The sequence below is a fragment of the Orbicella franksi genome, chromosome 7, assembly GCF_964199315.1.
Source record: "Orbicella franksi chromosome 7, jaOrbFran1.1, whole genome shotgun sequence".
Taxonomy (NCBI): domain Eukaryota; kingdom Metazoa; phylum Cnidaria; class Anthozoa; order Scleractinia; family Merulinidae; genus Orbicella; species Orbicella franksi.
The window spans coordinates 8060488-8078136 of NC_138151.1; the positions used below are offsets into that span (position 1 = coordinate 8060488).

At 39.6% G+C, this 17649-nt stretch overlaps 2 protein-coding genes and 1 pseudogene across 5 annotated transcripts; all 3 read left to right on the top strand.

Annotated features, from left to right (window-relative positions):
* Nucleotides 1–584: 584 nt before the first annotated feature.
* On the top strand, nucleotides 585–9617 carry LOC145493343 (uncharacterized). 3 transcript variants are annotated; one of them, XM_081472798.1, is made up of 5 exons: nucleotides 585–691; nucleotides 1275–1428; nucleotides 2435–2727; nucleotides 5419–5539; nucleotides 6486–9617. In XM_081472798.1, exons 1-5 carry the CDS (start codon nucleotides 677–679, stop codon nucleotides 6905–6907), a joined length of 1005 nt encoding a protein of 334 aa, XP_081328924.1. In that variant the 5' UTR covers nucleotides 585–676; the 3' UTR covers nucleotides 6908–9617. The 3 variants fall into 3 exon arrangements, with proteins under 3 accessions (XP_081328924.1, XP_081328922.1, XP_081328923.1); XM_081472796.1 differs by lacking the exon at nucleotides 585–691 and having other exon boundaries at nucleotides 710–1428; XM_081472797.1 differs by lacking the exon at nucleotides 585–691 and having other exon boundaries at nucleotides 710–1428; nucleotides 5419–5500.
* LOC145492608 (uncharacterized) lies at nucleotides 1629–2428 on the top strand (annotated as a pseudogene).
* Nucleotides 9618–12723: 3106 nt separating the features above from the next.
* LOC145493344 (uncharacterized) lies at nucleotides 12724–17048 on the top strand. 2 transcript variants are annotated; one of them, XM_081472800.1, is made up of 4 exons: nucleotides 12724–14299; nucleotides 14858–15156; nucleotides 15607–15703; nucleotides 16235–17048. In XM_081472800.1, the coding sequence occupies exons 1-4, from the start codon at nucleotides 14005–14007 to the stop codon at nucleotides 16627–16629; spliced, it is 1086 nt and encodes a 361-aa protein (XP_081328926.1). In that variant the 5' UTR covers nucleotides 12724–14004; the 3' UTR covers nucleotides 16630–17048. The 2 variants fall into 2 exon arrangements, with proteins under 2 accessions (XP_081328926.1, XP_081328925.1); XM_081472799.1 differs by having other exon boundaries at nucleotides 16214–17047.
* The last annotated feature ends 601 nt before the right edge of the window (nucleotides 17049–17649 follow it).

Below are 17649 nucleotides of genomic sequence, written 5' to 3' on the forward strand. Positions count from 1 at the left end.
GAAAGCAAGTGCAATATTAATTGAGAACTTGCAGTACTCGTGATATTTGAAAATTGTCTCAGGCGAGTGCAATTTGAGGGAATTTTCAAATATCACGGGTAGTGTAAATCCTTTCTGTAGATTAGAAATTAAAGATAAATTGGCCAGCTCACGACCAATTACAATGAAGTCATTTGTAATGGAGTGATTGTTTTTTACCTCTCTAAAAGGAAAAGTCTCTTTTCCTCACAAATATTAAAAACATTACTAATTGACGAAGCTCGGAAGCTCTCGTCAACAGGGGGTGTGTTGATAAACACATATGGCCCAGCAATTGCAAAAATAACACGAAAAAATCTTTGAGGTGAACCGTCCAGTAATCTCTGTACCATACTGAAGTAAAACAAAAGTGTGAACAATTCCTTTGTTATGTACGTTAGGTCCCACGACGAAAGAGTGACATCGTTCACTTGTGAAAGGGACTGTGTTGGTATCTTTACGTAATGTTGATCCAAACGAATTAAAAAATATATATTAATTAATTAAAATAATTAATTAAAACGAGTTCTATATCATGTCATGTGCCTATCTTCACTTCCGGCTTTCAACCACTCGTCATTAGCCTGCAGTAACGCTCCGCTGCAGATCAGTCAATACCAGCGTTGTCTTAGTTGATTGAGAGTCGGGATTTATCGCAATGGACCACAAAACGGTGAGCTCTATCTGTAGTTTGAGCATGGTTGTCTCACAGATATTTCATTTCGAACAGCAATGCCACCACCGGCTTTAAATTTACAAGTGTTGTCACAGATGAAGAGATAAAACCCCACTGACTGCATCTCCATTTCTTTTCTAGTTAATATAATGAATTTTTCCGGAACAATAGTTTTTCTCTGAATTTCGTGTATTAAAGCTAGCTTTTGTAACGGTATTAATTCTTAGAATTGGTCACGAGCTCAGAACCAAAGAATAGGGGAAGAAAGGCCGGAAGTCTCTGTCTCCTCATTGCGTGACCGATTGGATTTCCGAGAATCTTGAGCAGACTCTATACCAGGCGGGAAGGACATGTTTGTGCAGTCGTAATTCGTCGTAGACTACGAAAACTTCGCTCTATTACTGTAAAGCCCCAGAGTTCGAATCCTAGAGAAATGGAGAGTTCTACGAGGCTGATGAAATTTCATCTGTTCAACTGTGATAATACGTACAAGTTAGATTCAGTCGAAAATTTGCTACGTCATATGGAAAGCAAATATGACTTCAAGATTTTGGTTGAAAAGCGTTATTTTCGCCTCCAGCAAATTTCAGAGATGTGTGAAGCCACCATACCCAAGCTGCAAATGGATTTCGCCATTTTTGTCGTTCACGCACACGAGTCTCGGCTGTCCATCAACGAGGACAACGCTGGAATTGGTTACGCGAGATTCTTCAGAGCATTGCTGCAGGCCACAGGTAAGTCTTCGTAAGATAATGAATAAGAATAAGAAAAACTGAAATAACTGTTTTGATCAATGTTTTCTTCGTAAAATCGTTTACGTGGGAAAATAGAAAACGTTGCGTTCATTGACGTTTTTCGGCAGGAGTTTCTTAAATATGGAATGGTGTAAATTCCACATCTCGAAGGGAATATATTAAAACATGAAAATTGAAAGCTATTCATCCTCTTCATTCAATTGTATATTCTGGTTCTGTATGGCGACAGGAAGACGAAGAAACGGCTGCCATTGCTTTCGATTCACAACAGACAACCCCCATGCAATTTTTGCGCTCTATCAGTATGTATCGCACTACGGCAAATGACAGGGAGCCCCAACAACGACACAGTGGCCATAAAGGAACAGGTTGAAACAACGGAAGCAGGAGTAAAACGACTGTAACAAAACAAGACATCATTCTTAATTTTAGCGGTTCTAAACGGTTAAGACAAACATCATGCAAGGATAAAGTTCATAGAACAATGATAGAAACTCGATCAGGCTTAAGATCAGACCGAGATCGATCAGAGTCCAATTTGGCCAATTTGGAGTGTAAACATCATCGCTTTCGCTTACGCCACCTGTCAGGTCAAAATGAAGAATTGTCCTTCGTGATCTTCGTGTTTTCAGAATGTTGCGGTGTACGACTGTACGCGTTTAAGGAGCTAGAAAAGCAAGAGTACGTTTACGAGGCTTAAAATTAGAGAGATAAATGTAAACTCGGGAGTCTACACTGAAGCCGTTTGCGCATTCTCTCAAACTTATGTGTGTGTTTACATCAAGATATGTCAATAATGACGTACACGTAAAGAACTACGTAAGCTTATTCTCGTATTATTGCATGATTTAAAGCTAAAAAAAATGCATTGATATGTCATTCCTGTGTTTACAAAGAACGATGCAAAATGCAATATTGCAAGCAAGTAGATCACTTGGCTAAACTTAAATATAGAACTTATTAGAATATTATTATTTCTTTCAAGGTGGCAGAGTTTTGATAGTGATTGGTGGAGACGATAATTACAGAGGAGAAGACGAGGAAGAACGTACTGTGATCTCGCGTTGGGCTCGAAGGAAGGTGGCTTCACAGTTCAATGAGGAGTGCATTGATGGAAGAAGAAGTTTCATCTTTTCATGGAACAAACAACATCGTGAGATCCACGAAGAAGCGCTGCTGCATTACTTTGATCCAAGCAAGAAAGGACAGAAGTTTGAACATCAACCAAAACTAAAACCAGTGCCCTTGCCAGAACCAGCCGTGGAAAACGATGACGAGGTATGACAGCCTAAGTTAAACTTGTTGTCGCTATCATTGGTAATTTTGTTTTGATGAAAGAATGGTAGTAACTGGAAAATCGTTAAAGGGATGGGCCTAAAAATGTGCTGGCAGAAAGAGAAATATTCAGAATCAGTCAGTCAGTCAGTCAGTTGGTCAATCACTCAGTTTCTTTGCCAATCAGTACTTCAGTCAGTCAATCAGTCGATCAGTCAGTCCTTCAGTCAGTCAGTCAGTCAGTCAGTCAGTAAGTCAGTCACTCAGTCGATCAGTCGATCAGTCAGTCCTTCAGTCAGTCAGATAGTCAGTCAGTCAGTCAGTCAGTCAGTAAGTCAGTCACTTAGTCGATCAGTCAGTCAGTCAGATTGATCAGTCAGTCAGTCTGTTGGTCAATCCCTCAGTTTTTTTGCCAATCAGTCCTTCAGTCAGTCAGTCGAACAGTCAGTCAATCGATCAGTTAGTCCTTCAGTCAGTCACTCCTTTAGTCAGTCAGTCAGTCAGTTGGTCAATCACTCAGTTTCTTTGCCAATCAGTACTTCAGTCAGTCAGTAAGTCAGTCAGTCGATCAGTCATTCCTTCAGTCAGTCAGTCAGTCAGTCAGTAAGTCAGTCACTCAGTCGATCAGTCGATCAGTCGATCAGTCGATCAGTCGATCAGTCAGTCCTTCAGTCAGTCAGATAGTCAGTCAGTCAGTCAGTAGGTACGTCAGTCACTTAGTCGATCAGTCGATCAGTCAGTCCTTCAGTCAGTCAGATAGTCAGTCAGTCAGTCAGTCAGTCAGTCAGTAAGTCAGTCACTCAGTCGATCAGTCAGTCCTTCAGTCAGTCAGATAGTCAGTCAGTCAGTCGAGGGTCCACAATAGGTTTGGTGAGATGCAGGATTAATATTTGGCTTTTTTTCTCGGTGATATCTGGGTTTTGAGCTGAAATCAGGGGCGGGAAGCGGGAATTTCAATTACAAGCGGGTGCAGGATTTTGTGTTTTTATGGGGTTGGGATGCGAGATTTGCAAGGGGAAAAGAGCGGGATACGGGATTTCAATTCTGTTTCAGGTTTCAAGTAATGAACAGCAACGGCCTTGTACCCCGTCAGGTTCTGTCAAGCATATTCATTATCACTTGACTATATCAGACTGTATGAGGTCTTTGAGTCCTATTGTAATCTTTTGTGTTGGCCTCTGATAACAAAGACATCTGTCAAGAGACCAATCTGTTTATTTTCGACATAGTCGATGCTTGCATCTCACGGTAATCCTGTTCTCCCGATTCCTTCTAGTTTGTTATTCTTTCGACCTTTTCCAGAGCGCTTGGCTTTTTTTGCCAAGTATGGCAACATGCACCAGATGTTGGTGATAACGTTCTACCGAACGAAGTATGCGGAATTATAAATTGCGTCGCAATATATGACGAAAGTGTGTGAGCGGGAATGCCTTCCTTCGGAAAGAAAAGTTCTGAGCCCAGATTTCAAGGAATATGAAGACGCTGAAAGATTTGAAAGAAACTGTCAGGTGTGTTTACTTCTTTTAAAACGCCTTGCCTACATTTGAGTTTTCAAGACCAAGACTTCAATATGGGATTGTTTCACCGATATGTGGACAAAAGAAAAGTAACAAAGCAGTTCATCGTTTGCAAAAAAGAAACTTAACAATCATTTGTGCTAACTTATCTGCTACCCATTGAATAAAGGTAAGCCTTTTATGCGCAATTAATTTATAAAAAGTTTCTCTGTTAATTATTAATTTAACAACTTAATATTAACACAGACACGTCTTTGAAAAGTGAGCGAGATCGGGATTTTCAAGCAAAAAAGGGCGGGATGGCGGGATTAACAAGAAAAAACGGGCGGGAAAGCGGGATCTGAGAACCTTATTGTGGACCCTCTCACTCAGGCACTCCGTCAGTCAGTGAGTCGATCAGTCGATCAGTCAGTCAGTCAATCAGTTGATCAGTCGATCTGTCGATCTTTCGAACTGTCAGTCATTCATTTATTCGTTCATTCATTCATTCATTCAGTCAGTCAGTCAGTCAGTCAGTCAGTCAGTCAGTCAGTTAGTCAATCAGTCGATTACTCTGTTAGTCATTTAGTCGTTAGTTCCTAATTTGTTTGCTCTAGTGTACAAACTTAGTCATAACCTGGTAGACATAACTACAGAAGAACACTTAATACCAAACAGTGAAAAAAGAACACGCAACAGCCATGCTTTTAAATATAGGATGCCAAAAGTATCTAAGAACGTTTTTAAGTTTTCCTTTTTTTCTAGATCAATAACAGAGTGGAACTCACTGCCCGCCGACTTAGTAAATTGCAAGTCATTATCTGATTTTAAGTTAAATATAGGGAAGTATGTGAAATAAGTAAAGTAAATTGTAACTAGGAATTACTATTTATTTATCGTGTTATTTTGACACATTTACTTTTATCTTACTTATGCATATATATATATTCTATTTTAGTTCTTATGTATAGTTGATGTGATGTCTTCCAAGATTTTATCAACTTAATAAATGTAGATGTAGATGAATGTAGATTGTTTCGTCCATTCATTCATAAAGTCTTTCTAGTAATTTTGTCCATCATTCCTCCCCCTCCCTTCCTCTTTAGCTTCCCTGTCTTCCTGTTTTCCCTCTTCCCTCCTCCCTCCCCTCACTCATTACGTTTATTGACCTTTATTTCTTTACATGTTTATGACATAGCCTCTGCACACAGATGATAGAGAACCTCTTCTACCACATTCTGAAACTGGCAGCCGTCCACGAAGACCAAACGATAAAAAAAGTGAGTTCCCAGTTGACCTGGACGAGCCCAGTTATGGAGGTAAAATTACGTTCGGGGAATTTTTGGTAATTCCTGTCTGGCTATGCTATCAAAACATATTTGATGGATAGCTGCAGTTTCTACTACTGGAGTAAGGATTTAAAGTCTATATTTCCCAGGAATAGAATAGCTCCCGGACGGATTGTGGCCAGATTGGGAGGTGTGGGGGTTATAATTACAGTTGTCCGAAATCTCAAACTTCCCGCTATCTGAACTCAAATCATTTTCCCCTGGGTATGCTTTTTCAGTAACTTACTATCAGCTATCTCAAGCCCCCGCGAGCTATTTTTTAGTTTCCTTGAAAGTTACAGACAATGGGATTCAACCGTAATTACAAACCAGGGTTAATTAACCAGCAAGATGAGCGTCTTGGCTCATGGCGCGACATCACACGTACGGCGGCCCGGAGAATAGAGAGTAGTTAAGTAGTATCTGCATCTCACGGGTGCCCTGCTTGCCAGCGCGGCTCGGCCAAAGTAAATCACTCATGCGCCAAATCCCGCCATGTACGCGGACGACAGTAGGCTCTTCCAATCATTGGGATCAACCAAACCTTAAAATACCGAATACTGTTTTTACCACGTTTCCGTCAAACTTGCAGCGCGCATATCTGGGAAAGCCTAGTTCAGAGGGGAACACTTCAACCTAGGCTCCTCTGTTTTGGCAATACCTGACATGAAACCATTGAAATTTTATTGAACATGAGACCTTGGATCTTATTCATTTACCTTTTCTAATTTTAGTTGTTGTTGGTTTTTTGGTTAAACGTGGGTCTTCTGTTTCAATTTCGACGTCCTACGCCCCACAGACCACCTCCCTTGTTGTGCACCTCCCACGTCCCTCGCTCCATTTTCCGCGCTCTACGTCCTACTAACTGCGCCCCGTTTATACTAAGCCGTACATGGCTTCACTTATAAGCATACATGTTGTTTAACTCCATCTCCAGCTCCTCGAATAATACCAGACGTTGGCACTGTACCAGCAGACTACCCAGAGGGCACGGTGCTGCTAGACACCCACCTGCATCATGGAGAAATCTCTTATGATGAGGAAGACCTTCAAAGCTGGGACCAAGGATGGCGCCCATCTGAAAAAACTGTGCGGGACCTGGGACAAGACTGGAAGACAGTACCTGTTGCCAAAGTGTTGTTTATCACTAATGGTGTGGGCGGCGTTTATGCTAAGGTGGTTGAGGTGAAACTTCGTAAGGAGGGTTGGTGTCCATGGTTATGTGCTCTTTTCATTTCATGCTTAGGGTGGTGTTTTGAAAAAATTAAGGCATGTGTAATAGCATGTTTGTGCTTTATTTGGGCGATGCTAATATTGTTTTATGAGTGGCTTCGCGAAAAGTGGCAGAACAGGCGATAAGCAACGGAAGCTAAATAATGAAGTTTAACTAAAATGTTCAACAACAACAAAAAAAGCCTAGCTCCAGTTGCATGGTAAGAGTGGCTTATTGATTAGCCGTCTAACCCGAAATAGAAAATACGTAAGGTTTTGTTTGTCTTTTGGTTTAAAAACCGTTTAATAACTATGACCTATAAAAATTAAGGCATGTGTAATCACCTGTTTGTACCTTATTTGGGCGTTGCTAATATGGTTTTATGAGTGGCTTCGCGAAATGTGGTAGAACAGGCGATAAGCAACGGAAGCCAAACGTCGATATTGAGCTAAAATTTTAAACAAAGTAAAAAAGCCTCGCTCCAGTTGCATAGTAAGAGTGACTAATTAATTAGCCGTGTAACCCGAAATAGAAAATATGTATTGTTTTGTTAATCTGTTGGTTTCAAAATCGTTTGATACCAATAATGTATAATGTAAGAAACAACAACAGGGGCAAAGCCCAACTTTTCTTTGCAATATCACTATAGCAAAGTTCATGAACTTTTTCTGATGTGTTTTGCCGAGGGAATTCTTTATAAGAGGGAAGCGGGCGCTCATCGAAAAAATGAATTAAATCCAACAAGGCGATCAATATGGACGTGGCTCAAGTTTTGTTTGAACCCTAAATGACGCCATTCTAAAATCAAAACACAAATAAGAAGTAACAGTGACCCTAATGATGAAAACACATTACCATTGAATGCTTTCATCTGTGAACAAGTGTTGAATATTCCATTATCCAAGTGAGACAGCGACAATTTTTTATTAACAAAACTAAAATAGCTGATGCGTTTTAAGCCTCGGACTGGAATAAGTATGAAATAGGTACCTTTTCAGATATTTATCATATTTTCTAGTTTGGCTGTTCAAGTTTCATTATTTAATTGCATGAGTTTGACTAGAAGGGAGAAAAACATATGTAACTTTGTAATGATACCTGATGTATGGAATAAAATGTGAAACGACCGCATGTGTAGTTTGTGATGTTCAATACATATATTCTCATGTGTGGCTTTAGTCTGTGGAACACATGTTTGTTTAGAGATTTTCAAATTTAATTCTGATTTCCTAGGCGAGCAGCGTGCTTCGCTTTCATTGAAGAAATAACTTGCAGGTGCGTCAATGTCGATGGTTCTTCCATTGGGAGTGAAAAGCAGGGAAAGGCTCATTGAAATACATGTGATCGTTTTAGCCCCAGCTCTTCTCAAACTCATTAACAATTCATCAAGTTTAAACAAAGGAAATCATGACAGTGACGATGTTTGGATATCTGATTTTAATTAGCATAGATTTTTACGATTTTATTTCTCCGTTTTCTCCTTAGTATTAGTTTCGATTGAGAAGATATATCAAACACTCAAGACAGTGTTTGACCACATTTCCAAACACCTCGAAGTTCGTCAAAAATACTCCGCGGTGCGTCGTATTTTCAACTCTATTCTCGGTGTTTGGAAATGTGGCCAAACACGGTCTTTCGTGTTTGATATATTACATCCTACACCTGCCAGCCTGATATGTTTTGCTTCGCGTCGCCCCATTAACGCAGTTAGACACGTGTGCGTGACAAGCAGACCGATCACCTCTTCTGATTTTTTTTTTTTTTCAAGTTGATTATGTTTTTATGTTTCCTCTGGCATTTTTTAAATGGCAGAAAATCACCCACGTGAGTCTCTCCAAACACCGGTCCCGTAAAAGCTGACAAGTTATTCGTATGAAAACATGGCTGATTCCTAGTCACTGAATTATCTTTAATTTTCTTTAGTAGTATATTTGCTTGGAAAATAGCATTTCCCCACTTAGCAAGGACACCTCAAAATATAATAACAAGAAAGAAATTCTAAAATTATAGACTTATATTGTCTCTCTCACACTCCTTCTCAGGCCTAAATTTCTATACAAAAAAATAATATACTGTAATTACAGTGGTAGAAATACTGACTATTTGCACAACTAAAAAGGTAAAAAACAAATTTTAAAAAAAAAACATAAATTAGGGTCATGTAACAGCTCTCGTAAGGTCTCACATGAATGGCTTGAGACCCTTTGAGCATGAGAGGAAAATAGAACAAACAACAGAAACAATGTCCCCTAGCCCCAAAACAATAACAGCTGCTGCAATGACGACAAATAGAATGGCAAGCTTACCAGAGCTACTACACTGCAGAAAATTAAGAGGTACATAATGATTACAGGGGAAGAGTCACTCGAGCCGCATCGGCCAGAGCAGCTCTGGCTTCTTAAGTCCTCTGAAAACGTCCAGCGAGCATCACAACCAGATGATGCAGGCTAAAGCATGAATCAATTATTTTATAACATTTTCAAAGGAAATGGCCAAGAGGCCAAGAGCCTGCTTCATTTACTGCAGGTGATGGTGTTCTGGTTACTCTAAAACAATAATATAGAACGCGAGTACGTTCAGCAGTTTTATTATACCCAAAAGTACATTTTTTTTTCCGTAGACAACAAAGGAACACCAACTCCTGTAGCATGAAAAATCGAAAATGTTTACATATGAGAGGGGCGCTGATTGCGCAGACAATGTAACATCCGGGACATACGTGCTCTATTATTTCAAGCCGTGTATCTATTCAACAAAAAGATTCCATGTTGCCCTGCGTCTGTTCAGTATTAGTGTAAATCTATTAGCGTTCTATCATGAATGCCGTTCTCTGATTGGCAACGCTACTCACTAGTTATTCTGTTGTAGATAGTGAGTAGTGCAACAGTATGCGCTTGTTAACAAAATGACGACCGCGTCTTTTCGTTTTTGAGGTGTCTGTGAAGAGAATTTTGAATAAAGTTTTGAACGACTAGTAGATTTAAACTAAAACAATTAGATTATTCGCTCTCGAGCTCATTATCTAATTGTTTAAAAGATAAGAGATGACATAATGATTGAGGTAAGAACAAAAACGTGACTTACGAGCCGTTTGGCGAGAGTGTTACTGATGTTTCTTGCCATGTCATTTAAATGACCAACATGGTTTCGCTTGCTTTGGTGGCAATATATTGCATGTGAGTGCCTCTAATGATGGCGGCAAGCCAACAGAAAGAATGGAGAGTAGTCAAGTAGGATTTTCATCCCGGGGGTACCCTAACCCGCCATCTTGGATCCGCCATCTTGGATTTCACTATTTTTTTAGTAAACAAATCATTCCAGATTTAAAATGGCTCAAAAAAGTACTAATTCCGTGAGAAGCCTGGACTCTAACGGGAACTTCAGCGCTAAGCATCATGCAATCACCCGAGGGGTCGCGAGAAAGGGCGCGAGATTTCAAGTTTGCAAAACTCACAACAAACATGGCGGCGCGAGCTAGGCCTACTTCGTAAAACTTTGTCCCACCTATTTTAGTGAGCTGTTTGCGATATCGCTTATTTTATCTTCGAAAACGTCCATCCTTCAGGTAATTTCAAAAGAAAAAAACATCCTTTTAAACCGCTGTACTGGAGCGTAAACTAAAATTGTGATTGATGTTGCGATCGATCGCGCCGGCTATCAATCTAAAAACAGCAGGAAAAAACTACTGTTCAAGTTTTCTTCGTTCTTTTTGCTAGGCCAGATTCACCTTCGGGTATTTATGGTACTCTTGTCTACCGCTTATGCTGTTAACGACAACAGCAAAAAGAAAACACTATTCGCGTTTATTCGCGTGGAATTGCGGGCCTTACTGAGCAGTGGACTGCCTTCACGCGTGCGCAAAGTGCGATCTTGCAAAGTCGAGATTTTATTATTCAACAGCATAAGCGGAATGCATGTGCGAAATTAAAAAAAAAACTGTGGAGTGGAATTTTTCTAATCTTGAAATTCCATTTTTTAAAATTTAAGCAAAATCTACTCCGCAGAATTTTTTCTAATTTTCCCTGTTTCTTCTTCTTTGTGTAATAGAAATATTTTTATAAAAAAACAGATATGGGGTCACTGGCTTAGTTTTTAAGATAGATGCAATTGATGGGAAAAAGTGGGTCAAGTTTGTTACTATGCAACAGAACAGTGCAACCTTAATTTATGACTTAAACACAACGCAAGGTACAATGGAGAGTTACCTTTAAAAAAAATGCACAGCCATTCAAAACAACGCAGTTCAAAGCCTGAAAAATCGCACCTGGTTCTAAAAGTCTCAAAAAAAAAAACAGGAAACTGTTTTGAGCCACCTCAAGTTACTACGGTTCTACTGTGTCTCTTTACTAAGACGTTCATGGTTAAATTTAAAACACACTTGTGCTTTAAAATTTTAATCTCCAGTTCCTCAAGTAAAGTCAGGCGCTGGCAGTGCACCAGCAGACTACCCGGAGGGCACGGTGCTCCTAGAAACGTGCATGCGTTATGGACAGATCTGCTATGATGAGTGGGACGTTGAGAACGGGAACCAAAGATGGCAGCCATCTGAAAAAGTAATGCGGGACCTGGGGCGAGACTGGAAGTCAATACCTGTTGCCAAAGCGCAGTTTATCACCGATGGTACTGATGAAGTTTATTGTAAGGTATTTGAAGTGAAACCTCATAAGGAGGAGTTTCTTTACCGTATTTACCAGGGATGTGAAAGGTGGGTTTTGGATAAAGCATACTTTCTCGTCCCTTTGTATTGGATTTACGCTATGATAAAGTCAAGGTACGTATAATCGCGACTTTTCATTGTATTTGGGAAATTTATGAGTGGCTCCGAGAAAAGTGTCAGCACAAGCGATAAGCAGAAAGTTAGATGATGTTCTGAACAAAATCAAAAAGTCTATTTCCAGCCGTATGTTAAGAATGGCCAAATAACAGTCAAATCCGAGGTTAGAAATACCTTAGTAAGAATTAGTTTAAAGCCATTTTATGCCTGCCATCTGTACAATGTTAAAAACAGGGAGAAAAGCCAAATTTACCTCCACAGAATCATCATAGGTACGTTTATAAACTCATTCAAATGTATTTCTTCCCGGGCGAACTCTCATATGAAAGGGACGGAGACGCTCTTCGAAAAAAACTGAATAAAACCTCTCGAGGCGATCAGTTTGGGCGTGGCCTAAGCGTTGTTTGAACCTTAAAAGATGCCATTCCAAAATCAAGACGCAAATAAGTACTCATAGTGACCCTTACGATGATAAAGACATTGTCATTGAATGCTCTCATCTTAAAAGAAGTGATGGAAATTCCGTGCAGATCTATAGAAACCATCATCTAAGTACTGAAGACGGGCGCTTTTACGCAGGTTTTGAATGCAAGCCTAACAGATAGCGTGATTGGTGGAGACACTGCATCCTATCCTGAATAACATGATGACTGATAGCAAAATTAGCAATTACACCTCCACCTTTTCACAAGAGATGTCCCCCGCGGAATGTTTCATTGACAATTTTGTGTTTCGAGAAATAAACTTCCTTTCCGCGCAAACCATTTTACCAAAATTAAAATAGTTGATTTAAGTATATAATAAGTTTACTTTTCCTATAACAAATATAAGAAATTTTTTTGGCTTAATATCTTCAGCTTAATATATATATATATTAACTATCAAGCTTGTATTGTTCATTACACTTTGGCCGGAGAATACTGTTTATACTTTTAGCCTGAGAACGTTTTTAGATTTTATCATGATATATCCTGGCTGCAGCCATTCTATATTGTAATTCTCTCATATTGTTATACACCAGCCTATACTCATAATTTAATTGGTGTTTCAGAGAATTTACCATTTGCTCTAGTTTGGCTATTTTCATTAGTTGTTCTAGTTAGGCTATAACAGAGACAAATATATGTAATGTTGGTAATGATACCTAATGGTGCAATAAAATATGAAAAGACGGATTTGATCTCATGTCGGGTTTCAGTCTGGAGGACGCAAGTTTGTCACGGTTATGAGAGTTCGAGATTGGACCACATCGTAACCTAGCAATGCTTCCATTGAGGAAACCCCTTACCGTGGCCTTAATGCCGAGAGTTCTTCCACTGGGAAAGAAAAGCAGGGAAGAGCTGATTGAAATTCATGGAAAAGTGATCGCAGATAAGTCCATTTCAGCCCAACTGACCTTACCCACGTCAGTGTAATGTGTTTCGCTTCCCATCGCCCCATAGGGCACGTCTCCCTGATCGCCTACTCTTTTATCCCTCGCTTATTTCTTGTGTGTTAAGTGTTTCACCACGCATGAACCTCTTCAAACTCCCAGTTCCCAGTTCTGCTAATATTTGACAAGGTCTCGTATAAAAGTTATGACTGGAAAAGTTTTATTTTGACTCCCAAACTCCAAATTAAATATTTTTTATTGCATTTGTTAGCTTGTTTGCTTGTTTCCATGCTTGCTTCTTTTTATGTTTGTTTCACTGTTTGAGTCTTTCTTTTCTTCTTTGCCTCTTTGCTTGTTGCACCTCTGTTTGTTTGTTCGTTTATTTGTTTAGTAATAGAGGGGAATGGGAAAATAGACTACTAGCGTCGGTTTTTGTTTCTGAAGTTCTCCATGGGAAAATTAAAATTTGTGCAACATACACTCAGCCCAGGCTGAATATTCGTATTTTTTCACGATTTTAGGCTATTACTGTTTATTCCAACAGCGAGTCAAAAAAGAAAAAAAAAACATCACCATTTGGGCTGTGTCTACACAACGTCACATTGTCTGTCCGGTCCTATCATGACTTTGATGGCGTGCAATAAAGCGTGGTATGGTACACATGACTTAGAAATGTTATTAGCATCGAACAAACGTGCAAAATGATATTCTTTTCAAAATCTCAGCCTCGGGTTTATTCTGAAAAAATTCTTAAAATTTCGCAAGTTTCAGCATCGATATTGTTATAAAATGTATTCTTATTAAAAAAAAAAAGTGTGTGTGGACAATTCGCGCCGCAAGCTAGGGGAAAAAGAAAATAGGAAAATAAACTTCTCATTGTGATCACGGTACTCTCTTATCGGTACCGCCGGGGATCTGGGTCGGGATAGTGTTTCACGCAACAAGTGTGTTGCGTGACAGTTTTTCGTTACTAAGAAATTGAATTCTGAGAAGTTTGCTGTTCGACGTGTCCTTCGGGCTGCAGCTGAGCTTTGCGTCAAGGAAGTAACTTCTTACGTTTTATCTGTAAAATCCTTGGAAGTAAAAGCTGGATAAAGATGGAAAGGAAGTTAACGAGGTTTCATCTTTTTAACTGTGATAATACGTACAACTTGAATTCAGTTGAAGCTTTACTGCTCGAAATGGAGGATAAACTCAAGTTAAAGATTGCAGTTGAAAAGCATTATTTTCGCCTGCATCAGATGACGGAGATGTGTGAAACTACCATTCCTAAACTGCAGATGGATGTTGCCATTTTTGCCGTTCATGCTCACGAATCTCGTCTCTCTATCAACGAAGAAAACGCTGGAATTGGTTACGGGAGGCTCTACAGAGTATTACTCCAAGCGGCGGGTAAGTTCATCAGGATTAATAAAATAGCGCCAATAAATTTTGAATTTCATTTCTGAGGTCATTGATTCAGAAGACGCTGAACTGAAATACTTAAATTTTAAGTTTAAGTAGGGTGTTTTGCGATGGACTGGTCGACTAATTGTAAAGAGTAAACACAGCTTTCGCTTTCGATTGCAACACGTGTCAGAAAGGGACTGAGGAAAAGCGGAAGTTACTTCCGCTTTCGTTTCATCACGATATAAAGCCACTTACTAGTAATCAATTTCGTGACCCAAATCTTCCCTTAATCTCATTTGTAACACTTGTTTTCTCTTGAGTAAGGAACTTACCTTTTCTGGCTTGCAATAAAAAACGGTATTTTCTTCTGGTAAACGAGATCTGTTAAACAGCCATGACCTATCACGTTCTGCCACTATAAACTCTTCCTCGGTTTCTCACGTTTGTTACTTATATAACCTATTATGAAGCAAAATTAATAAATAAACGAACACAGAGAAAGATTCGGGAATTTTTCCTGTTGCTGACATTTCTCGATTAATTTTATTCTTGTTGTTCCAGAGGGTAAAGTGTTACTAGTTATTGGTGGAGACGATCAATACAAAGATGAAGACGAAGAAGAACGTAATGTGATCTCGCGTTGGGCTCGAAGGAAAGTGGCTTCACAGTTCAATGAGGAGTGCCTCGATGGAAGTGAAAGTTTCATCTTTTCTTGGAACAAACAACACCGAGAGATCCACCAAGAAGCGCTGCTGCATTACTTTGATCCAAGCAAGAAAGGACAGAAGTTTCAATATCAGCCAAAACCAAAACCAGTACCCTTGTCAAAACCTGAAGAACCTAAAAACACTCCAAAAGAGGTATTAGTATGTTGTTATTTGTTTGTAATTTTGTTAGAAAAGTATGGTTCTTAGAACCTTAGACATACCCTCACCCCTTCCCCCCAGAAAACAAACTACTCAAACGTCAGCATTAAAATTATAATTTTAACACCTGAATTGCTCTTTCTGGTCATTAAAAATATATTACGTGGATGACTTTAATCAAATTTTTGGCTTTGAATTACTTTTGATTTATGCAATTCGTTCGTTCCTTCCTTCCTTCCTTCCTTCTTTCTCCCTTCCTTCCATCCTTTTTTTAATTTCCTTCCCTCGTTCCGTCCTTCATTAATTCGTGCATTCATACGTACTTATACAGTTGTTCGTTTCTTTTATCGTTTTTTTTTTTTTTTTTTTTCGTTCGCCAGTTTGTTACGTTACAGATTCACCCATTCTCTCATATTTTTATTCGTTTATTTATTCATTACATAGCCAACGGGTTTGATGGATGAAAACGGAACCCGTCAGCGAAGACTAAACGACCTGGATGGGCAGACAACGATTGATGTGGAACCCCCCAGTTTTGAAGGTAAGATACTAACAGAAAACGACAATAAGTTACATTCAGCTGTGATGTTGCGTCACAATTGTCACCATCAGTAATATTATTAAATCTTGAATGAGAGAATGCAGAATAGGAAAAAAACAAGCCTGATAAAAAGTTGGAAAGATGAACCTAGCCAGTGTAAGTGAAAAAGGGGCAACTTGAGAAAGGAGGGAAGGCAACCGTGCTCTGGCGGTATATCGCCATTGTTCTGTGCTCCGACGTCCCCCTTACCACATCACACATTCCACGTTCCTCTTCTTTCGCCACACATTCCGTCTCATGATCGTTTCGATACTGCAGTCGAACTAGTTCTCCGTTCTAAAGTAATCATCTGGTTATTCAAAGTCAAGAGATTAATTTAGACGCTGATTGTACAGCAGATGCTATATATAGTAGAACGCCCCCGCCCCCTCCCAACCTCGTACTGTTTCCATATCACTTGGAACCTGTAAGCTCATACTTTTAGAGTGACATTTTATATTTAAACCCTAGCCTCTGGATATTTACCCTCAGACTACCCAGATGGCACTGTGCTCTTAGACACGCGCGTCCTTTATGGAAAAATATCCTACAAAGTAGAGGACGTGAAGATCTGGGAGCGAGGATGGAAGCCATCTGAAAGAGCCGTGCTGGATCTGGAACGAAAGTGGCAATCAGTCCCTGTTGCTAATGTACAGTTTATGGCCAATGCTGTTGGTGGAGTTTACTGTAAAGTGTTTGAGGTGCAATCTCCTGATAAGGGGATTTTCTCGTGGGTGAAGAGTATGATAGTCAATTGTAAACGCACAACTATCTGCACTACGGCTTGTATACTGGGGATGATAATTTTTGGTATCTGGCGGATGTCGACCTGGGAGCAGCCTGGGGGCGCACCAGATGTCAAGTTGCCAGGTCCGAGTAGAGTTTAAGACTGGATTTAAAACAGGGGCAAAGCGTTAAGAAAGAGGAATTTTAACGATGTCTTCACCAGCAACGACACGCCCCAGGGACAGTAGAAACAATATTTAGAAATTGCAAATAGTCAAATCAACCATAAAGTAGAGAAATAACGTAAATGACGAAGCGAGCGAAGCTTTAGTACTACTCTATGTGAAGAGAGACAGGGCAAGTAGTTCCCCCAAGCTAAACTAGAATCCACGTCATCCCCGAGATTAGCTTGGGGAAATTATATTACTTTCGACCCTTTCGGTCAAGTGTCATCTCAGTTTTGTTTTCGATAACTATTTATGGCTATGCGAAGTGTAAGTTCCAGCTACGTTTATGATTTAGCTCAAAGCTGCCAGTAGGGTGGTTAAAATGTCATGTAAAGCTGACAGTTATAAATTAAAAGTATTACTGTTTTCATGTTCACTGCTCGCCATTTTGATAGACTTTTATGTATATCGTAGGCTCATAAGTGAAGACTGGGTTATCCAACATTCTCATATTTATGGTATGTATCGGTCTATCAGACTGATGCAGTTTTAAATTACAAGCTGTGGCTCTGTTAGTTTCTGGTGTGGGGTGCAGGATTTATGCAGCAACTGCTAGTAATATTTTTGAGCACGATTTTGTTGCAGCAACTTCGTGACACTTACAGCATCACTACTCCATATGGCCAGTACTAGTACTTGGGTAATTTAACGATGGCAATTGTTATATTCTACTACTTACAGAGCTAGACAACACTAAACACTTCTCAAGCTCAAACAACATTAGCATATAGCATACATATATTGATAGATATCGAGTTTAAACCTTCTACAGTCGGCTTGTATTGGAAATCATCAATAGCCTCCCAGTCGTGTTCAAAGACCTATAATAACGACTACATCATTAGGCCAACCTATTCATAGACCCCTACCCCATTCCTTTTTGGTTCTCAGTTGAATGACGTTGCTCTCCCTGTCGGGAGGTCATGGGTTGGATTCTTGTCGGGGAGTCAGAGT

Coding starts and splice junctions, on each gene's coding strand:
- LOC145493343 (XM_081472796.1), top strand. CDS start 1,128: ATGGAGAGTTCTACGAGGCTGATGAAATTTCATCTGTTCAACTGTGAT. Junction 1,429..2,434: donor AGCATTGCTGCAGGCCACAG/GTAAGTCTTCGT, acceptor ATTTCTTTCAAG/GTGGCAGAGTTTTGATAGTG. Junction 2,728..5,418: donor CCGTGGAAAACGATGACGAG/GTATGACAGCCT, acceptor TTTATGACATAG/CCTCTGCACACAGATGATAG.
- LOC145493344 (XM_081472799.1), top strand. CDS start 14,005: ATGGAAAGGAAGTTAACGAGGTTTCATCTTTTTAACTGTGATAATACG. Junction 14,300..14,857: donor AGTATTACTCCAAGCGGCGG/GTAAGTTCATCA, acceptor TTGTTGTTCCAG/AGGGTAAAGTGTTACTAGTT. Junction 15,704..16,213: donor GGAACCCCCCAGTTTTGAAG/GTAAGATACTAA, acceptor TTTAAACCCTAG/CCTCTGGATATTTACCCTCA.